Source organism: Arachis ipaensis, chromosome B4, assembly GCF_059453495.1.
Source record: "Arachis ipaensis isolate K30076 ecotype BB chromosome B4, ASM5945349v1, whole genome shotgun sequence".
Taxonomy (NCBI): Eukaryota; Viridiplantae; Streptophyta; class Magnoliopsida; order Fabales; family Fabaceae; genus Arachis; species Arachis ipaensis.
In genome coordinates this window covers 137820604-137841630 of record NC_142439.1, presented here as the reverse complement: position 1 = coordinate 137841630, position 21027 = coordinate 137820604, and the positions used below count along the sequence as shown (strand labels likewise).

At 32.4% G+C, this 21027-nt stretch overlaps 1 protein-coding gene and 1 long non-coding RNA gene across 5 annotated transcripts; both read right to left on the bottom strand.

Moving 5' to 3' along the window:
* Positions 1 to 1400: 1400 nt before the first annotated feature.
* On the bottom strand, positions 1401 to 5063 carry LOC148569405 (uncharacterized). The gene is made up of 2 exons (XR_015880945.1): positions 2537 to 5063; positions 1401 to 1740 (listed from the first exon to the last, which is right to left on the bottom strand). It is a non-coding gene; the product is annotated as an uncharacterized LOC148569405 (long non-coding RNA).
* A 2479-nt stretch (positions 5064 to 7542) lies between these two features.
* LOC107635134 (uncharacterized) lies at positions 7543 to 13430 on the bottom strand. Of its 4 annotated transcripts, none has more exons than XM_016338511.3 (5): positions 13226 to 13430; positions 12857 to 13080; positions 12053 to 12122; positions 11885 to 11961; positions 7543 to 8089 (listed from the first exon to the last, which is right to left on the bottom strand). In XM_016338511.3, exons 2-4 carry the CDS (start codon positions 13037 to 13039, stop codon positions 11912 to 11914), a joined length of 303 nt encoding a protein of 100 aa, XP_016193997.1. In that variant the 5' UTR covers positions 13040 to 13080; positions 13226 to 13430; the 3' UTR covers positions 7543 to 8089; positions 11885 to 11911. The 4 variants fall into 4 exon arrangements, with proteins under 4 accessions (XP_016193997.1, XP_016193996.1, XP_020977558.1 ...); XM_016338510.3 differs by lacking the exon at positions 7543 to 8089 and adding an exon at positions 10481 to 10818; XM_021121899.2 differs by lacking the exon at positions 7543 to 8089 and adding an exon at positions 10481 to 10818 and having other exon boundaries at positions 12857 to 13053; positions 13226 to 13422.
* Between the last annotated feature and the right edge of the window lie 7597 nt (positions 13431 to 21027).

Sequence of the window (21027 nt, the reverse complement as noted above, 5' to 3'; positions counted from 1 at the left end):
CAATATCAACCTTCATAAAAAAAGCAACAAATTAAAAAAAAAGTAGAACAGTGTCATTTTAGTAGTAACTAAATCAATTTCTGAAAAGAAGAAAAATAAAATAAAAATGTTTTTAAAAAAAGAAATACATTTTTCTTCGCCGGCCGACTGTAACATAGCCATTGGCAGAACCTCCATCCACAATGCCGCCTCTCTTTCTTCTCTGATTTCTCTTTACCGAACCCGCTTTCTGCATGCAAGAGTACCACGACCCCTCTCTCTTCTCAGGTGTGCGACGATGGTGTTCTCCTTGGCTGGGTCAAACACGCCACGATGACGTTCTCCTCGGCTGCAACAAGCGCGCCACGGCAGCATTCTCCTCAGGTTGGGTCACAGGTGTGCGATGAAGGTGTTGTAGTCACCTTAATAGTGAGAGGGAGAAGCAGTGAGAGGGGAAGAGATTGGCGGTAATGGAGTAAGTGGGTGGCGGACGACAATGAGAAGGTAGGAGGAGAGTTTCTGTGACTCTGTGAGGATTTTTGAGGGATAAGTGAAGAGAGAGGAAGAAGAGAAAAGAGAAAGTGACAGTAGAATGGGATTAGGGTGGGTAGTTTAGGAATTTTATTAAAAAATCAACAAAAAAATTAGGATTTGGATACTTTTGTCATACGAAACCCATCTTTCATGGGTACAGCGTTAATTTTTCTTAGTTTACGGGTACTTTTGTCAGCATTCGTAAACTTTATGGGTACTTTTGGTAGTTTTTCCTACTTAAACGCCTTCTTGTATGCATTCTTGTTATCCATTCACAGCAGACAATAAAATTTTAGAAATTTGGGTCTCCCATTTGAGTTACGGTATATATTCTGCTGTTTCAGCTTCTCATAGTTATGCCTTTCAACATGTTTCTCAGGATTTGGTGCAGGGTCAAACCAGTTTGTAGGTAGATTTGTCAAGTCTTGGTATTATCAAGTCTTTCACCGGCCATTTTGTTTTCATTCCCAGAATCTGTGAAATGGTATATTGGATTTGCAAACCGTTTAACTGATGATTGTAGGAGAGAAATGTGGGAAGAGTGTATCCATGATAAAGTCTGGTGAAAGATATCAACAAATTGCCATAAAAAATGATGAGTATGTCTAAAATTAGATCAAAATGTTCACACTGCCCTTATAACACTTGTAGTATCAAGTCATATCAACACAACAAGGTGGAGACCAGATAGTTATTTTTTATAATTCTTTAGGACGATGTATAATGGTATCTATCTATAAAACAAAAATCCAAAATCAAGTCATTATATTCCCAAATTTCTTTGGTAGAGATATATATTTGTCAAAGCTAAAAATGCTTCATGCCCAAGAAATAAAGTGTTTTTTTTTTTTAATTACTGTAATAATAATGATCAGGTGGTGGTGGTCTATTTAAGAATGAAGTTTTTGAAGGTCTTTTTTTAAGGATTTATTCTGTCACGGCCCAAAATGAGCCATGATCGGCGCTAAGGAAAATAATCCCCAAGCAAGCCTAACCGACTCAAATATAAGTTGAATAAGAAAATTACAAATATTTTAAATAAATTTACAATGTCTAAAATGAATAATTACATATTTTTAACAAACAAAAAAAAAAATAAAATAAATATGGGTGGATCCTGCCTGTGACATATGGAGCAGATGACGTCTAAGAACTCAACAACAAATAGATACCCATTGCAGATCATTACTCTTGGATAGAAAGGCTCACATAATCAAATATTTATTCCTGAAAAATATTTTTAGAAAAACGGAGTGAGTTTTGCAACCCAGTGACTAGACAGTACATCTATAATTCACATGAGACTATATAAACATAATTTTAGTTAGAAGATAATAATTTATATAAATAAGTGAATCAATAAGGGAGTTCTCATACAGAAATCAAATCAAAAGTCCACACTTGGGCGACTCCACCTCTATGGGTAGCCCTTTCCTCTTGTGTGTCCTAACGGAATATCAGATCTAACGTGTGGCCTACACGTTAGGCTAGCAACACCCCTGCTAGCTGGAGTCTGAGTTAGATGCATCTAAGTTAACGTCATAACCGCCGTTAACTACGGTTTTCTAATACGAGCCTCCCAAACCAATTCAAAACATATAATTTCAAATACAACAAATCTTTGATCTTTCAAATATATAAGGTATCGAATCAAATCAAATCAAATCAGATAATACTTTTTCATCAGAAACATTTTCTCAACTCAACTTCTTCAATCATAAATAATTTCAAACACATTTCACAATTTCAAAGTCAATAAGTACTAACAAATACTTCAATGTTTCAAAAGTATATTTTCAAGTAAAATCAAATGTTCTAAAATAATATAAAACTTCATCAAATATATATAGTCTCATGTAAAATTTCTAAGATATGAACTTCATAAAAATATTTTTTCAATTATAATAAATTAATTATTCTAATCAAATCAAAGTTCTTCAACAATAATTTTGTAAATATAATTAAAAACTCAGAATAGCATAAACCAAAAAATGTAACGGTTATAAATGTAAAGCCTACTCACAAATTGGTCCCAAGAGACCGAGGAAACCAAACCAGAGTGCCAAGATAAAAGGTGAGGAAGGTTGAAGTAGAATAGAATGAAAGAGCACGAAATTCGGACCGAGGTAGTAGCAACAACTTCGATTTCTCACTGCAGCAACCTCAATAACAGCCCTAGTATAACATAGAACAACCACGATAACAATGGCAGCGAATTTAATAGCCTACGGTGGTTTAAAAACTGAGCAAAAACAGAAATAAACATCAAGCAGGATAGGACAGAGTCAATAATAGAGCTTTATGGCAAGACAAGGCAAAACAAGATTAGTCTTACCAAAGAAAAAGAAAATAAGGGATGGAGCATCAGCAGCTCCGGTGACCGCCCGACGTCGACGGTGAAGGACACAATGGAACAGCGGTGGCGGCAGTTCCTCTCCTCTAACAGCGACTCCCACAGCAACACCACAAGCTCTGATGAACAGGGAGAGGCAGGGCTCAGCCCCCGGCGGAGCAGAGCAAGGGCAGAACGCGAAGCAGGCAGGCTCAACGGCAAGCTCCGATGGTGGCAGTTGCTCGACGACGCCATAACAGCTCCTCCCTCCTCCACATACCTATTTCTCCTTGGTCGACCCTCACGCTTGCCGCCGCAGCGACGACAATGACGGCAACGGTGTGACTCGACGGCAAAGGTTCCAATTGGCTCCAGAGGCAGGACGGTGCATGACGGTAATGACAGTGCATGACGGTAATCTCCATTCTTCTCCGTCGCAATCTCGTGTGCGGGCTCATCTCTCTTTCTCCCCTGTGACAATGACGCGACAGCGATGCAGCGGCATGACCAAGCCTTGTCGTGCGGTCTCTCTTCTCCCTCCTCTCTTCTCTTCTTCCGTCTCCCTCTCCCTCTGTTTCTTTCTATCTCTTTTCTTTCCTTCTTTGTGGTTCCAGAGAGTGAGAAGTGTTGGTGTTAGCGTGTGTGTGTTAGGAGAGGGTTAGGGTTTAGAAAAAGGGGTAAAGGGTAGTTTAGGTATTTTCATAAAATTAGGGGGTATATGTACAATGTTTCAAAAAAAAAAAAAAAACTTGAGATGTTACATTCTACCCCCCTTAAAAAAATTTTCGCCCTCGAAAATTGATACAGTATGAAAAATGTTATATGGTTTTAGCCTTTTTACCAAACATGAGAAAGAAGTATTATCGGGTGCAAAAATTACAACATAGGTGTGTGTTAAAAAGATGCGGTTGACATTTAACACTCTTGTTCTCTTGATAAGTCAAACACACATGGTGCTTTTCTCTTTGTCCATCACTCCCAAAGTAAATCCGAAAGTCAAATATCAAGACTAACTTTTCAACTTGTACCAAAATCTCCTTAACTTCCTCCTCGAAATACTCTTACTTCATAATCTTCTTGACATCGTCATGTCCTAAAACTAACGTATTGCTCGCTGTATCTAGAGATTACACGTTAACCAATAGAATCTCGAGTTTACTCAAAGGAATACAAAACTTAGGAAGAGAAGAACAAGCATCTCAGATGATGTTCGCAAGAATTCGAAAGGATGTGTAAGATCGCAATTAAACATGGATGTTCAGAAACAACGAAATGTGCTAGAAAGAGAGTCTAATCACGTCTTAACAATGAAATCTGAATCCAGAAATTTCGATAGAAACAATAAAAGAAAGATAGAGTATTAGGTCGAAACAAATTCAAGTTGAATAGGAGTGCATAGCTCACAAGAGATGACCACTAAAGTCGATGGCAATGTTCACAAAGATTTAAGAGAATGATTAAGAACACAATCAGGTAGGATATCCATCTACAACAGATACAACTAAGAGAAAATCATTTCACAATCTCGAAGAAAAGATATGAGACGAATATTTCAAAAGAAATTATAAAAGCATCAATACTATCACGTCAAACAAATTCAAGTTTAAACAAAAAGATGAAAGGTCTATGAATTGAAGATTAATAGGGGTCATATGCAAATATTTTCCCTCAAAAACCCTAGAGGATACTTAGGTGTACCATCAAGCAAGGATATGCATAAACAAAAAGACAAAGTCAACAACAGAGAAAGCAAAGCAAAACACAAATTAAAAATACAACAACACATTCTAGAATAGGCAACTTAACCGTCATAAAAAATCGAAAACGGTAACTATCCCAAAAATTAGTATGCTTCTTTTCCCCCTTTTTTTTTTTTATAGAAACCTTCAACTAAATACTTTTGAGATTATTATCATGACTTTGGACATTAAATAATTATGTCAATATAAATTTGATATCTCCTAATTCAAAATAGTAAATAGATTATGTAAAACAAGACAAGAAATGCAATTGATCTCCTCGTTGTCCTTTAAGACAAAATTTACATATACATTTAGGTATTTAACTCATTATGGTCACTGTTGGTAAAATACAATAATGTGATTTCCTATAATCATGCAATTAGACTTAGTATTAAGTTACAAATAAATTCACATATAAAATAATGATAATAATAAAACTAAAATTTAAAGTATTGGCAATTGACACACTAAGATCAGTTACCATAACTATTTTTTTTTTGGTTTTTTTTTTTTTTTTTTTGCTTTTGACATAACCCAAGCACATAGCAAAAGAATTTCAGAAAATTGGTATGGGATCATATTTCATGTAAAGATAAAATACCAAAAAGAGAATTCACCTTCATAAATAGTTCACTGAACTAAAGACAAACTTAAATATATATATATATTGGATCTAAATATAAAAAAAAATATATCTCCGAAATTCTTGTCGTATCTTGAAAAATATATCATAAAAAAAGAACCCCCTTTTTTTTTATACAATGTCTTTGACAAAATTACAACCCGACTAAGAAACACAAAAATAATCACTACATACAAATTAAGAAACTCATAAGTCCAATCAATCACAAAAGAAATTGACTTCTTACTTAAAAAATCCCAATGATCTCTATTAATATTAGTCATATAATCACATTTTGAGTTCAATCATAGTAGGAATTCACTCATCACTCTTCTCTTTATATACATTGTACTGAGTTCTCATATATACGAATTGTAGGCTTGTAGCTTTTTAAAAAACATTTAGCTCATGCTGGATTTTATTATCTTGTTATCAGAATATAAAAAAATCAGTCAAAATGGCAAAATTAACATTAAGAATACTGTAATAAAATTGAGGTAAAAGTATCACTTAGATTATCAAAATCAAGGTACAAAACCTGGCAAAACAAATTGGGAAGGATGTAATTTCAATGTATTAGAAAGTATAACAAATTTATTGGTGAATCTCTATTTTAAGTCAAAAGTTCTTGTCTTCTCTATGCCAAAAAAATTCACAAGAATAGCATTTAAGTATATACACAAAATACAAAAACCAAAAAGCAACTGTATCACATGAATGGCATGAGACATGATAAGTGTGGTTCGTGTCAATATTTTTGTTGTAAGAATTAATAACAAGAAAAGAAAACAAAGTTTTTTTTTTTTTACCAATTAATTCATGGCGAAAAAAAAAACAGAAATAGTAGTATTATCCAATGCACCCCCATTAACATAACACTTAACAGTAGAACTCCCAACATATGCAACAATTCAAGGTTCAAATCAAAACATGGTTAACTTGTACAAGGTAAAGTAACTTCAAACAAAATATTTTTTTTTTGAATCGTAAATTTGGAACAAGAAAACAACCGAAAATCAGTAAACAAATTAGGAACTTGTGAGTAAAGGGTCTTCAGTGAAAATCCAAGAAAGCAAAGCATTGTAGAAGCACAAGGGTAAAACTTGCATTGATTAAAACAAAGGTCTATAAAGGAAAGAAGCTTGAACATTCAAAGCACTTTTCCATAAAATAAATAATGTTACAGTATTCAAAAATCAAACAAATAAAATGCATAAAAAGAGAGAACTAACTAACAAGTATAAGTTCAAAACTTTTGAAAGGTATTCAAAACAATGCTCAACTCGGGTGTTGAAAAACAACAAAAAATCTTAGATTTCAGAACATGATTGAAAAACAAATGAAAGAGGAAAAAAAGAACTTTTTCAGAATTCAATACAATATTCAGTACACAATAAACTAATCTGGTTTGAGTTATTTTTCACAGCAAGGTAAGAGTATTAATCCAAAGCAGCATCAACCAGTAGGAAAACGAAAAAGGAAAAGAAAAAAGAAAGCACGGGTTTTGAAGAAGTGACTACTACACAGAAATTTTTATGCACAAAATTCATGCCCCATAATTTGCATGCTATTTTGAGTTTTCTTACCATGAAAAATATGAAGCGCTGTCAGTACAGAGCATAAGCAAAATGAGTCAAAGTTGAAATCCAAAAATTTTAGAATTAAAGGAATCATAAGATTGAAAAGGGAAGAACTTGAAGGTTCCCAGAAGAAATAGTGCCCTTAAAAGAAAAGCCACGTTCAACAAAGAAAACCATAGCAGAACAAATTATCAAACAAAAAACTCAATCAAACTTTCAGATCGGAAAAGATCTTCAAATCAGCTAACACTTCATAAAAAATTTGCCACACCTAAACAGAGAAAATTATAATTCCAATCTAGCAAACAAGAATAACACTCCATGCATATGTTTGTCACGTAGTTCTTCTACTTGAGCAACCGAATAACAGTTTTTTTTTTTTTTTTAATTTATTGATTCGAAAGAAAAAATCACGAGTGGTTCAAAATTATGTTAACTTCAAAGATCATCAACATAAGAAGAACAAACTTGTTTTATCAAAATCCAGAACAAAGCGTCTCAATCAGTAGCTAAGTAAATCCATAATCCACAAATCTAAATACAATTCTATAACAGGAATAAGATAATAATTCACAGCAAAAACATATCGAATCTTCTAGATAATGGATGAAATCTTGAAATCAGAAACCATAGAAAACAACATGAATATGAAGAAGATTAAAGCAAATATTCACAAAAACGAGGAAGATTAGAATTAGCTACAAGGCAGGAATCATGAACCAAAACCGAAACTAAAGTCATTGCAAAAGCAAGTTCAAGAAAAGCTACCAAATAATAACTCAAGGTTGGGTACAAAGAAGAGGAAAGAGGTGTCAAGAATCGACAGATGACTCGTGATGACAAGAACCAGAAGACAAGGATGACAAAAAGACAAGGATGACATTCCTATAGGCCTCTGATAGTGTCACAATTTGTACAAATAGGCGCGCTTCTATTTATACAATTGTGAACCTACCATAGGACACTTGCTCCATATTACACAGATTAAACCTGGCTCTGATACCACTTTGTCACGGCCCAAAATGAGCCATGATCGGCGCTAAGAAAAATAATCCCCAAGCAAGCCTAACCGACTCAAATATAAGTTGAATAAGAAAATTACAAATATTTTAAATAAATTTACAATGTCTAAAATGAATAATTACATATTTTTAACAAACAAAAAAAAATAAAATAAATATGGGTGGATCCTGCCTGTGACATATGGAGCAGATGACGTCTAAGAACTCAACAACAAATAGATACCCATTGCAGATCATTACTCTTGGATAGAAAGGCTCACATAATCAAATATTTATTCCTGAAAAATATTTTTAGAAAAACGGAGTGAGTTTTGCAACCCAGTGACTAGACAATATATCTATAATTCACATGAGACTATATAAACATAATTTTAGTTAGAAGATAATAATTTATATAAATAAGTGAATCAATAAGGGAGTTCTCATACAGAAATCAAATCAAAAGTCCACACTTGGGCGGCTCCACCTCTATGGGTAGCCCTTTCCTCTTGTGTGTCCTAACGGAATATCAGATCTAACGTGTGGCCTACACGTTAGGCTAGCAACACCCCTGCTAGCTGGAGTCTGAGTTAGATGCATCTAAGTTAACGTCATAACCGCCGTTAACTACGGTTTTCTAATACGAGCCTCCCAAACCAATTCAAAACATATAATTTCAAATACAACAAATCTTTGATCTTTCAAATATATAAGATATCGAATCAAATCAAATCAAATCAGATAATACTTTTTCATCAGAAACATTTTCTCAACTCAACTTCTTCAATCATAAATAATTTCAAACACATTTCACAATTTCAAAGTCAATAAGTACTAACAAATACTTCAATGTTTCAAAAGTATATTTTCAAGTAAAATCAAATGTTCTAAAATAATATAAAACTTCATCAAATATATATAGTCTCATGTAAAATTTCTAAGATATGAACTTCAAAAAAATATTTTTTCAATTATAATAAATTAATTATTCTAATCAAATCAAAGTTCTTCAACAATAATTTTGTAAATATAATTAAAAACTCAGAATAGCATAAACCAAAAAATGTAACGGTTATAAATGTAAAGCCTACTCACAAATTGGTCCCAAGAGACCGAGGAAACCAAACCAGAGTGCCAAGATAAAAAGTGAGGAAGGTTGAAGTAGAATAGAATGAAAGAGCACGAAATTCGGACCGAGGTAGTAGCAACAACTTCGATTTCTCACTGCAGCAACCTCAACAACAGCCCTAGTATAACATAGAATAACCACGATAACAATGGCAGCGAATTTAATAGCCTACGGTGGTTTAAAAACTGAGAAAAAACAGAAATAAACATCAAGCAGGATAGGACAGAGTCAATAATAGAGCTTTATGGCAAGACAAGGCAAAACAAGATTAGTCTTACCAAAGAAAAAGAAAATAAGGGATGGAGCATCAGCAGCTCCGGTGACCGCCCGACGTCGACGGTGAAGGACACAATGGAACAGCGGTGGCGGCAGTTCCTCTCCTCTAACAGCGACTCCCACAGCAACACCACAAGCTCTGATGAACAGGGAGAGGCAGGGCTCAGCCCCCGGTGGAGCAGAGCAAGGGCAGAACGCGAAGCAGGCAGGCTCAACGGCGAGCTCCGATGGTGGCAGTTGCTCGACGACGCCATAACAGCTCCTCCCTCCTCCACATACCTATTTCTCCTTGGTCGACCCTCACGCTTGCCGCCGCAGCGACGACAATGACGGCAACGGTGTGACTCGACGGCAAAGGTTCCAATTGGCTCCAGAGGCAGGACGGTGCATGACGATAATGACAGTGCATGACGGTAATCTCCATTCTTCTCCGTCGCAATCTCGTGTGCGGGCTCATCTTTCTTTCTCCCCTGTGACAATGACGCGACAGCGATGCGGCGGCATGACCAAGCCTTGCCGTGCGGTCTCTCTTCTCCCTCCTCTCTTCTCTTCTTCCGTCTCCCCTCCCTCTGTTTCTTTCTATCTCTTTTCTTTCCTTCTTTGTGGTTCCAGAGAGTGAGAAGTGTTGGTGTTAGCGTGTGTGTGTTAGGAGAGGGTTAGGGTTTAAAAAAAGGGGTAAAGGGTAGTTTAGGTATTTTCATAAAATTAGGGGGTATATGTACAATGTTTCAAAAAAAAAAAAAAACTTGAGATGTTACATATTCTATGCAATAATCTGAAATGTTTGGTTAAGTGAAAATAAGAATTGTCTTCTGGCCTTCTAGGGCACACTAAATAGAGGTGAAGGAGATAGTGCACAAATCCTTTGCAAGCAGACCACTTTATTGTATTTGCCATTGATCTAGTGTTTATTTTTTGTTGCCCACAGTATCTCCCAGCCCAACAGGCCAAGGATTAATCCGTCGCGGATCGGAGCTCCATTTAAGGGTCTGCCGCTGGTCAATGGGTTGCTGCATGCACAAGGCGGGATTCAAACCCCCGACACTTGCTTAAGCGGACGAGTGAGCTGACCACTCGACCAACCCAAGTTGGTTTGATCTAGTGTTTATGGTCTTTAGTGGAATCGTTTATAAAATCTGAAGGGTCATCAAGTAAAAACTATAAGATGTTGGCTATTGACCTATTGTATCGGATTAATGATTAGTATGGTTAGTACTTGCATCAACTTCAATCATGATGTTATTATGTACAATCATCTTATATTTGTTATGATATAACGAGAGGATTAAGAAAAATACCTTCAATTACCAAGCAACAACTTGTACAAAAAGTAACAATGTTGCCTTTTCTACAGGTCATAGAAACAAAGAACCATGCTATGATACACCCAACAAAACCTACCATATCATGCATTAAAGTAATCCAATGGTATGATTATTTGAATGATAATGGATGCTACTCTTTCATGGTTCAAATCTACACCATAGATTATCTTAATGCATGATATACCAAGTCCAACCTAGCGACATCTAGACTTTAAAACAAAAGTTTGTAAAATCAAACAAACATCAGAAACCCAAATAGAAAACTGTTGTTACAAAGCAAGATGCCTGGCATGCATACCTACGAAACAAAAGAGCACAAGAATTGTAAGTTGTGAATGTGAAGCTCAATGCAAAGATTATGGGAGACATTGACCACCCCAACAAATCTCATCAGTTAAACCCTACAAACATTTATTATTGAAAAAGATGCATTCAGGAACAAAGGCTCAAGGCTGATCTAATATTATGGGCCCACTGAACTTTTCTACTTTAATATTTAATTTGCTATTAGAACATTGCATTTCCAAATCAAAGAACTACCATCAATTTTTTTTCACATATTTGTTGTCATATGTGGACTCATAAACACTCCCTTTGTTCGTTCTTAATTGTCACTTACATGTTTTGGTACATCTGAGCAGATATATTGCTCCCAGGGTCTACTAGAATGCGACAATGGCAGATAAAATGGAATGGAGGGAGTAATTAGTGTATCTACAATGTTTCTCGGTTAATTCACATTGCAGAGACTTAACCATGGTACATATTTGTCCATTTGGACATGGTGAGATAGCTGTGATTTATTTTTATTGACATTGACTAACAAATATATTCATCCATAGGTTCATGCATATAAGATCAAACTGAGTTTGTATAAACCCAAAACTGATATGGTCCCTATTCTAGCCCCTGCTGCTGATGTAACTAAAAGTTTCAGCAGATTTCCTCAGCTACATTATCGAAATTTGAGGTGGGAAAAAAAGAACCGTAACAAAAACCAACCAATTGACTAGTAGTTTCCTACTAACATGACTTATGATTCATAACTTCTAAACTCTATATTGGATGCATTTCTATTATCATATTGATTAAGCAAAAATTAGATTTAAAGTGATTAATGACAATCATTTTTAAGGTTGATAACATCTCATTTTACCATTCATATACCACAGATATGCAATCAATGATATGTTAACCTTTCAAGTCCATGTTTTATTCCTGGTAGAAAATAATAAGACACTAACCAGGATCATGAAAAGAACCATCTCTCCAATAATTCAACCCTAAAGCTGTTCCATTAGATGATAAACATGGCAAAAAAAGATTTCCACTACAAAAGCATTCAAAGATTATGATAAACTCACCATTCAAATGTTAGGCATTTAGTGTGTTTAAGAGTCTTCCTTCAATTCATCAGAATCAGAATCACTTGCATTATAACCTAACATACATGCACCGGGCGAGAAACAGTCACAAAGAATTCCCAACAAAAAGAAAGATGCTATGCAGTCAGCAACAAAGGAAAGTTTTACCTGGATGCTTATCACCAACTTTCCAAACTGAAGATCTAACCCTCGATGCTCTAGTCAACCAAATTTTACCCTACATTCCCAAACCAATGACATCAGAACTTGAAACCAAAATTCAAAAACAGGTAAGCACTTTGATTCGACAGACTCCACAGACGTAGTTCACAATCCCAGCATTAATCTTTTTATTCAACTAGTAGCCCACAGAATCCACACACACTACAAACTATTCACATCCGTTTCTTCAATTTCTCATGAAGTTAACAAGTCAAGAGTTGGAGCAACAAATTTAAAAACACAAAACATTAAGTTTTAACACAAGACTATTTAAGTCATTACACCCAACAATGATAAAGCATTCTATGCTGCTATTATAGATGTATCCACAACTCCACATGAAGCATCCATTTAGGTGCATCTAATTGTGCATACCTAACTAAATAGGCAGTCATCTATTCATATATAACTCAGTCATTGAAATTATTTGACTCTTATCCCCACTATGTTAAAGTTATATAACATACAATATTTGATTGCCTAATGGTGTATATGCATTATCAGCATCAAAATTCATCTCATTACTAAAATTAAGACCAATAGAGAATACTAATATTTGTCTTCAATTTTTCATAGTCACCAGCTGAAGATTCTAGTGTCAATTAACATGGACATTCTCAAATAGTAAAATACAACAGAACCTCAAACTCTTAACAGCTCAAGAAAGTCCGATGCAATGAAAATTGATTGAAAAGCATTATTAATTTGTAATAACTAATAAGCATGATATAAATAGAAGAAAGAACACACCTTTTGGTCATCTCTGGGAACACCATAACCACTGTAATACATCTGACCTACCAAGACCTGCATGTTTATGTCCCCAGCTTTAGCTTCTTTCAGAGTGTCTCTGAACCACCGTTTCACACAATCTGCAACAACCCCTGAAAGTGGCACACGCCCATTGCTCTCAATTCCACTGCTACTATCCATCTGTGATGATAACCCTTCTTAAAATCACTGCTAATGAGAGACTGAGAGAAAAGGGTTTCGTAAAGAAAAAGGTTGAATTTTTGGGAAACTAATGAAAAAAATCAAATAATGGGTATGTTTCAGATTGAGCTAAAACACTAAGAAATACAGTACACAGAACTGCAAACTGGATTGCAAAGTTGTTACCTTTTGGTTTTGGAAGCTGTGTATGATGAGGTGATGCTATCTGAAGATCATGATTTGATTTGAATGGAGAATTAAGAAAGGGTTTGTGTGTCTTAGCAGATTGGAGAGAGAGAGAGAGAGAGAGAGAGAGAGCAGCTACCGTTGAAGACTGGGCGGCGTATTAAGCTGCTGTTTTGTCAAACTACGTTGTTTCCACCTGTACACTACACTTGTTAAACAACTATATTATATATATATATATATATATATATATATATTTTTTTTTTTTTTTTTTCACCAAAAACAAAAGGCTCGAACTCGCAACCTCTTAGATAAGTATGAAAAAATTATGTCATTTGAACTATAATTTATTGGTACTTGTTAAACAACTATTATTTTTAGTTTTTTATCATTATGAATTTATGATGACGATTATTTTTTAATAGACTAAACCACCAAAAATAACCATGAAAGATTGATTCGCTGACAAAAGTAACCATGGAAGATCAAAACTCCTCAAATACCCACAATTAATTTACTCTGTATGTGACCAAATGTCAATAAAATATTGTTATATTATACAATGTGTCCACATTTATTGCAACTTAAAGAATACCTTATGTGAATTATTTTTTTTGTAGTTAAAATTACATTTATTTAATTACATTTATTTAGTTTATTAAAAAAGAAAACGTTACTCTTTAAGCATTGAAATTAGAAGAACAGAAAGAAGTGTTACCCCTCCCTTTTGAGCGTGACATCAATTATGTCCTACTAGAGCAGTTTTTCATCTTCTTCTTCTCTAGCGTACTCCCATTGTACTCTGATTCCATTCCTTTGACGATATTAGAGAAAGAGGTTGCTGCTTCTCCAACGGACCGTGTTTAGAGGCGTACTCTGTCACACTTAAAGGTGCGATCTTGGTGTTGGCATAAACTGTGCGAACCTAGAAGTTGTGCCTGCACTGACTCCTTGCATTGTATGTGGAACACTGTGGGTGGCCTAACAGATGTATTGGATGGCTGCTGTAGAGTATTCAAAGTTGGAGCCTGAGGCACAGTGGTCTGAACTTGTGAAAGAAGAAGCCTCTTGGTGGATCTCTTTTGTTCTCTTTATTTTTGTGATTGTGGCCTAATTGGTGGTGGCACTTACGGTGTATACGACATATTATGAGATGGATTCAATGTGGTAGTGCCTATAATTTAAATAAGACATAAATGTAAGTAAACTTAATAGCTTAACAAATATTTAAGCAATTTAACAAATTTATATTTTACCTGTGGTTGGGTTCCGGCACCCAAAGATGCCTCAAATTCAGCTGCTGCAGCATCCAAGGCTGCCTCTGCCTCTGCATCCTCTAAGGTTTTCTCCCAATACAAACAAATGAACCATCTTCTAGGATTAGTAACCGTCAAAAATTTCAACAAGACAACATACTCACCACAGTGACATCTTCCATCCATAATTTTCTTCTTTTTCATCTTTGAATGTAAAGCTCCTGAAAATCTGCTTCCTTCGCTTGTAGTTACCTCTCTCCTTGACATTGCTCAAATTTTATGAGCATAAATTAATTTAGGAATTAAGGTTCTTCGCTTGTAGTTACCTTGGATGCCTGTGCTCGGGTTACCTTGCGAAAATTGGATTCCAACTGAGCAGAACGAAGAATTAGGGTTTAAATTGACCCTAAATGGTACTGAGTACACGTATGTCTACCAAAAAGTGTAATCGTCAAAAAACAGTCCACGTATGCCATTCTGCTAAGGCTACATCAGACTTGGCTATTTTTGACAAACGGAACAAATCAATTGTGAGTATCCGAGGAGTTTTGATCTTTTATGGTTACTTTTGTCAGCGAATCAACTTTCATGGTTACTTTTGGTAGTTTAGTCTTTTCAATATTAATTAATATTTGCATATTACATATAATATAACTATAAAGGTTACTAATATATATAATTTAAAAATTACATATATTAATAAATAAAATATTTATTTTATTGATATAAAAAATTTCTAACTTTATGAGAATTTTTTAACTGTGTTTGAAAGGGAGATTAAGAGACTAGAATGGGAGATAGAGATTTAGAGTTTTAGTTTGAATAAGTTTTTGTATTATGTATTTGTATTTGGTATAAAATATCTTATTATGTATTATGTTTTATTATTATGTTTAATTTAAAATAAATATAGAAATTAAAGGATAAATTTATAATTTAAAAAGTTAAATGAAGGTATTTTAATAAAAAAATATTATTAAAATTTTAATCTTTATCTCTAAAATTTCAATCTCTTAAAAGTATCGAAAGAATTGAAATTTTAATTCTAATTTTTTATCACCAAATATAATACTAAGTCTCAATTCTCTAATCTTAGTCTGAGTCTCTCTAACCAAATGCTATTTAAGAGTAAAATTTTAAATTTGTCTCAAATAAATTTTGAATAATTATTTTAATTTTAAATAAAACATTACAATTAAGTAAAATACTTAATTAAATTTAACCAAATTGTTATAACTATTTTTTACGTTACCCTTCTTCGAAATTTTAGATTAATAGGTTCTAAACGAAAAAGAGGAATATTGTATAGCATTGTAATATTTCAAGACCTATGAGTCCAATTCTTCGAGGATTTATTTATATTTTTTTTTTTTAGAAATCTATAAGTGCAAAGTGTTCATCGTAAAGTATGGTGTTTGCTAGAATTTATTTGATACTTTAATTTCTTTAGGAACTTATAAGTTAGAAAAAATTTCAAATGTTCTTAAAATATGCTATTCTAATAAATTTAAATATTGATTTCAATTATAAAAAATATATATAATATATTAATTAAAATTAACGATTAAAATTATTTAAACATTGGTATTTTAAAAATATTTAAAATTTTTTCTAAAATCACATTTATTCTATTTTAAAAAAACTAATTTGTTTCATAATTTAAATAATTATAACGACTTGAAATAAAGAGTAATTATGTAATTTTAGTTCTTTTTCTTTAAAAAAAAGATTTTTTTTACATTCAAACAATTTTAGCATCTAAATTTATTCAAGTGATTTAAAGTCACGTGTTTCTTTTTTTTTTTTTTCGGCGCTTGTTTTAAATTCACGCATGCTTTATTTTTTTTTTTCCCCACGCTTATTTCAAATTCACGCATACCTCCTTCTTCTTCTAATATCTAAAAAAATATAGGTTTTTATTTTTAATATTTTGAGCATATAACATATATATTTAATGTTTTTATATATTTAAAAATTAAAAAGATAAGTTAACTTTTTAATCAATATTATTATTTTAATGCATGATATATAATGATATATAATCCCCGCCCCCCCCCCCCCCCTGAGATAGATAAGTGTTTATGACTCGGATATATTGATTTTATTCACCAATTAGGATCTGTTCATAATTTATTTTGTTGAATTTGGGTAGACTTTGAGTTAAAATAATTTTCTTTTAAAGGGGAAATTAATAAAATTTTATAAAATTATATTAACAATAAACTATAAAAACTTATATCTCGAGCCCTTGATTCATATTTCATGTAACTAAAATTAGATACTTAGTTTAAGTCAATTATTTTTTAAAATTATTCGAAGAGTTACTTAGTGAAAAATTAATTTAGAATAAACTTTGGATAGACACAAATTGATAAAATTGTAGTTTTTTTTATCGATAGAAAAAATATATGCAAGAAAATTCCGACACTTATGATTTACGTGAAAATAATTTGAGTTTGTGAAATATAAGGAGTATTGGATCATACTTGTGGAGCTAATGGCTTTTTTATTTATACCTCGAAAAAATTCGCTAACTCAATTATAAAAGTTGATAACATTTTTCTTCTTGTTCATATTGTGAGTTTTTAAACTCCATTGGTTTTTATGTTATCTTGATCTATAAGTGGTCATTAATTCTAAAACGGATTAAGGAAGAAACATATAATATTCTCAAGTTAAATTGTAGTTTGCACTGAATCTTACATGAAAAAGTTAAGAGAACATTTAAAAATCTCTAATCGAGTTATTTCTTAGTTTGAGATAAAATTATCTAAAGCTTTTAAATTGAACAAGAGACATGATTTGAGTCACTTCTTAACTTAAAATTTTTCTAAATCAAAGCACCCTTCTTCAAAGGATTTTTTTTTAAATAAATTAATAGTGCCAAAAATAAAATAACATAATATTATATTTCAAAGTCCACTTTATATATATATAGGAATTATGAAAATTGGGTTGGATCACTCCAATTTGGATCCAAAATCAGGTAGGCTCCATCTGATTATGTACTTTTTTTTTTGTTTTTATTTCTTTTAAATTTATCATATATAAATTTTAGTATTAAAATTTTAATAGTTAGTAGAATTGAATTTTTATTGTTTAATTTAATTTGGTTATTTTTATAATTTAATTATATTAATAATTAATTATTTAATATTATTTAAGATGTATTAAATACCAATAAGTTATAGTCACAAAAAAAAAATATCAATAAATTATAGTTCAAATAGTCTCATCATACTTATTTAAGAGGTTGCAGGTTCAACCAAGAGGGTCTAGCCAACAACATGCCAATAAATATTTTTAAATTATATTATATACTAATTAATTATCATTAATTAGTGGTTATTTAATTTTTTTAAAAGATACAAAATTAATGATTATTAATTGTCTATTCTTACTCTAATTCACTTTTTACCATTTATTATGCAAACTTTAATTTCTCTTTTAAAAAAAATTCGAACTCCAAAAAACAAAAACACCAAAATATAAGATAAAGAATCATCCAAATCCTAAGAAAAAAAACATCCAAAACATAGGAAAAAGAATCATCCAAAACTAATAAAAAGAATCATCCAAATCCTAAAAAAAAAAAACATACAAAACATAGGAAAAAGAATCATCCAAAAATAATAAAAAGAATAATCCGAAATGTAGAAAAACGAAACATAAAAAACTAGTTAAAAAAATAATTCAAAACCAAATAGGAGGAGGAGGAGAAGAGTCGCAGGGTGGTCGACAACGACGTCTTGGACGACATGGTGTGGACAGTGGGGAGACTCGCGGTGGTGCGTTGCGACGAGTGGAGGAGTCGCCATGGATCAGAGTAGTTGATCGCGCGTCGCGAATGGAGACCTGGTGGTGGCTGCATCGCGACGAATGGAGAGTCGTGGGGTGCAAGTGGCTAGCGATGGGGAGTCACGAGCGACGAGGGTGCGTCGGGCGAGCGATGGGGAGTCGCGATGGAACGCGAGTAGGGTGAAGCAGAAACGCAATGGTGGCGTAAAGTCGGTGCAGCGGCGGCGCTAGCGGCAGCGCTAGCGGCGCGAGGACAAAACCGCGGCAGCCTGGGGCATTGGAAAGAGAAATTAAGATTTGTGGTTTTGTATGGTAAATGGGAGTGAAAACTAATTAGAGTAAGTTTTGATTCAAAAATACCGTTAATGTCAATTAATCAAATTTTAAATTTAAAAAATAATTTAAAATTAATTATTATTAGTTGAGTTGTTCAATTCTTAGTTAGTAAACTCTTGACTTCCTATATTTTTCTTTAAATTATAAATAAATATTATTTAATTTAAACTAATAAATACGAATTAACAAATTTAAATAATAACACTGAATTTTAAATTAAATACTATTATAATTTGAATTTAATATAATTTTAAACGTTACGATATTGAACATTGACAAATAACTAAGTACTATGATTTGATTTGATCTGATTAGGATCATATCTAGATTTTATTAACATAAGATACGAGTTTAATTGGATATTAAAATTCATATAAATTGACAAATAAGTACCATGATTTGATTTGATTAGGATCATATCTAAACTTTACTAATATAAAGTACTAGTTGAGCTATTATATTTAATATTATTTCATTTTAATTCAAACACTATTTAATTTAAAATATAAGATGAAAAATATAAAAATAAAATGAAATTCAAACGAAAAAATTTAAATTCAAAAAATAAATTTTGATAGATCCACAAACATTTTAACATAATCGTTATTTCATCTTTATCTTTATATGGGTAGTAATTCACATAAACAAATAATGAAATAAAAGCTAATATTATACTAATGTCTTAAATGCAAATAAATTACATACATGTTTCGGTTGTATATTTATATAAATCGAATTAATACACTTTTTTAATATAAATTAAATCAATTGAATTTAAATTAGTAGATATATTTATAAATCGAATTTATTAGGTTCGAATTATTATAAAAAACGATTTTAGTGAAATAGTCCATAGTAAATCAAATCAATGAGTTTCGATTTAAAGTCCATAGTAAATTGAATTTAGAACCCATGCTAAATCGAATTGAGTAGATTCGATTTATAGGAAACGTAGCCCACAGATAATTGTGTGTCTATATTTTTTTTTTTTGTGAAATAGGAGTCGAAAAACCAAAAACAAGAAAAGAAAAATTAACAAGTGACTTATATTTGATGGGACAACAACAAAAATATGTAAGCCAAGGAGAAAATTCTGTCCCATTTTGACAAGATGATTCGCAACAATATTTCCTTCTCGAAGAGTGTAACTCCAAGCAATGGTGGGAATGCAACGGGAAAGAATTCTAATATCTTCTACGAGAGGTGCAAACGGATGACTATCAAGGCACCCATTATTGATGAGTTTTAGAGCTGCCAAGAAATTAGATTCTACATGATATTTACGTATCTATTTGTAACTGCTAATTGAAGACCATAGCTAATGCCCCAAAACTCAGCATGCATAATAGTACAGCTACTAAGGTTGCATGAAAAAGCTTTCAAGAAGCCTCCTAAAATGATTTCGAAAAATACCTCCGCAGGCAGCATTATTAGAGTAGCTCAAAAAGGAGCCGTCAACATTAATTTTAATGGTGTTCTCCTGTGGGGGCTTCTAGCAGATATATCGACTAGTCGTGTGTTTATATAAACAATTCCAATTCACTTCTTTCGAATTACATTTTACAACTACTTTCACCTCCAAACCACATCCAAGAGAAAAAAGTTAGGCAACACCACAAGATTCAAAATTACGGACATAGAGGACGATCCAAATTATATTTGTCAGTTGGATGAAATTGTCCATATTGCTGATAGCATCAATGAAGACATTAGTGAATAAAATTTATTTTCACCAGGATAGATCAAAAATATTAGTAATATTGAGTCGATTAGAGTATTTGTTTATAAGTGATAGGCCGATAGTTAGAATTTTTAAATTTTAAATATTAGATTAATTAAAAATTAGAATTTTAGTTAAAATTTAATTTAAATTATAAATATCAGTGATAATAGTGATTTAGAATCGTAATATATTTTACATTAAAATTCTTTTTATTAGAATTCTCCGTATATTAATTTTTATTTTTTTGAATTTGTTGGAAATATGAGTATTGTAAAATTATTTGTTTGAGTTTTGAGTATTTTATTTGTTATTGTTTGTTTAGTGAAGTGTTTTTATTAATTATTATGGTCCATAGAAATTGTTAATTGTTTTGTTAATTATTACTTGCGGTGGTGAATTTTTGAATTATTTGAAAATGGAAAATAGAAAACGCTACCTTGTAAAGCCATAAAATGTTTTCTGTTTGAAACTAGAAAAAATGAAGTCCACGCTTGCTATTTCAATTGTTTTAAAACTGAAATACTATTCTCGCGTTCTTTCCAGGCGGTTACACAAGTATCGGGTGTAAGGAACTATAATTAATTAAAAAATAAAAATAATAAAATATTAAATTTAACGGCTGAGAGATCACATGTTATGTGAATTGTCACAGCTGACAACCCTGACCACAAAACAAAAAGAGAAGGAGC

Bases quoted from the DNA above. Each gene is read 5' to 3' on its own strand.
- LOC107635134 (XM_016338511.3), bottom strand. From the start codon at position 13,039: ATGGATAGTAGCAGTGGAATTGAGAGCAATGGGCGTGTGCCACTTTCA. The intron at 12,123-12,856 runs GTGTGTTCTTTC...TTGGGAATGTAG, and splicing joins TTCCCAGAGATGACCAAAAG to GGTAAAATTTGGTTGACTAG. The intron at 11,962-12,052 runs GTAAAACTTTCC...CATGTATGTTAG, and splicing joins AGTTGGTGATAAGCATCCAG to GTTATAATGCAAGTGATTCT.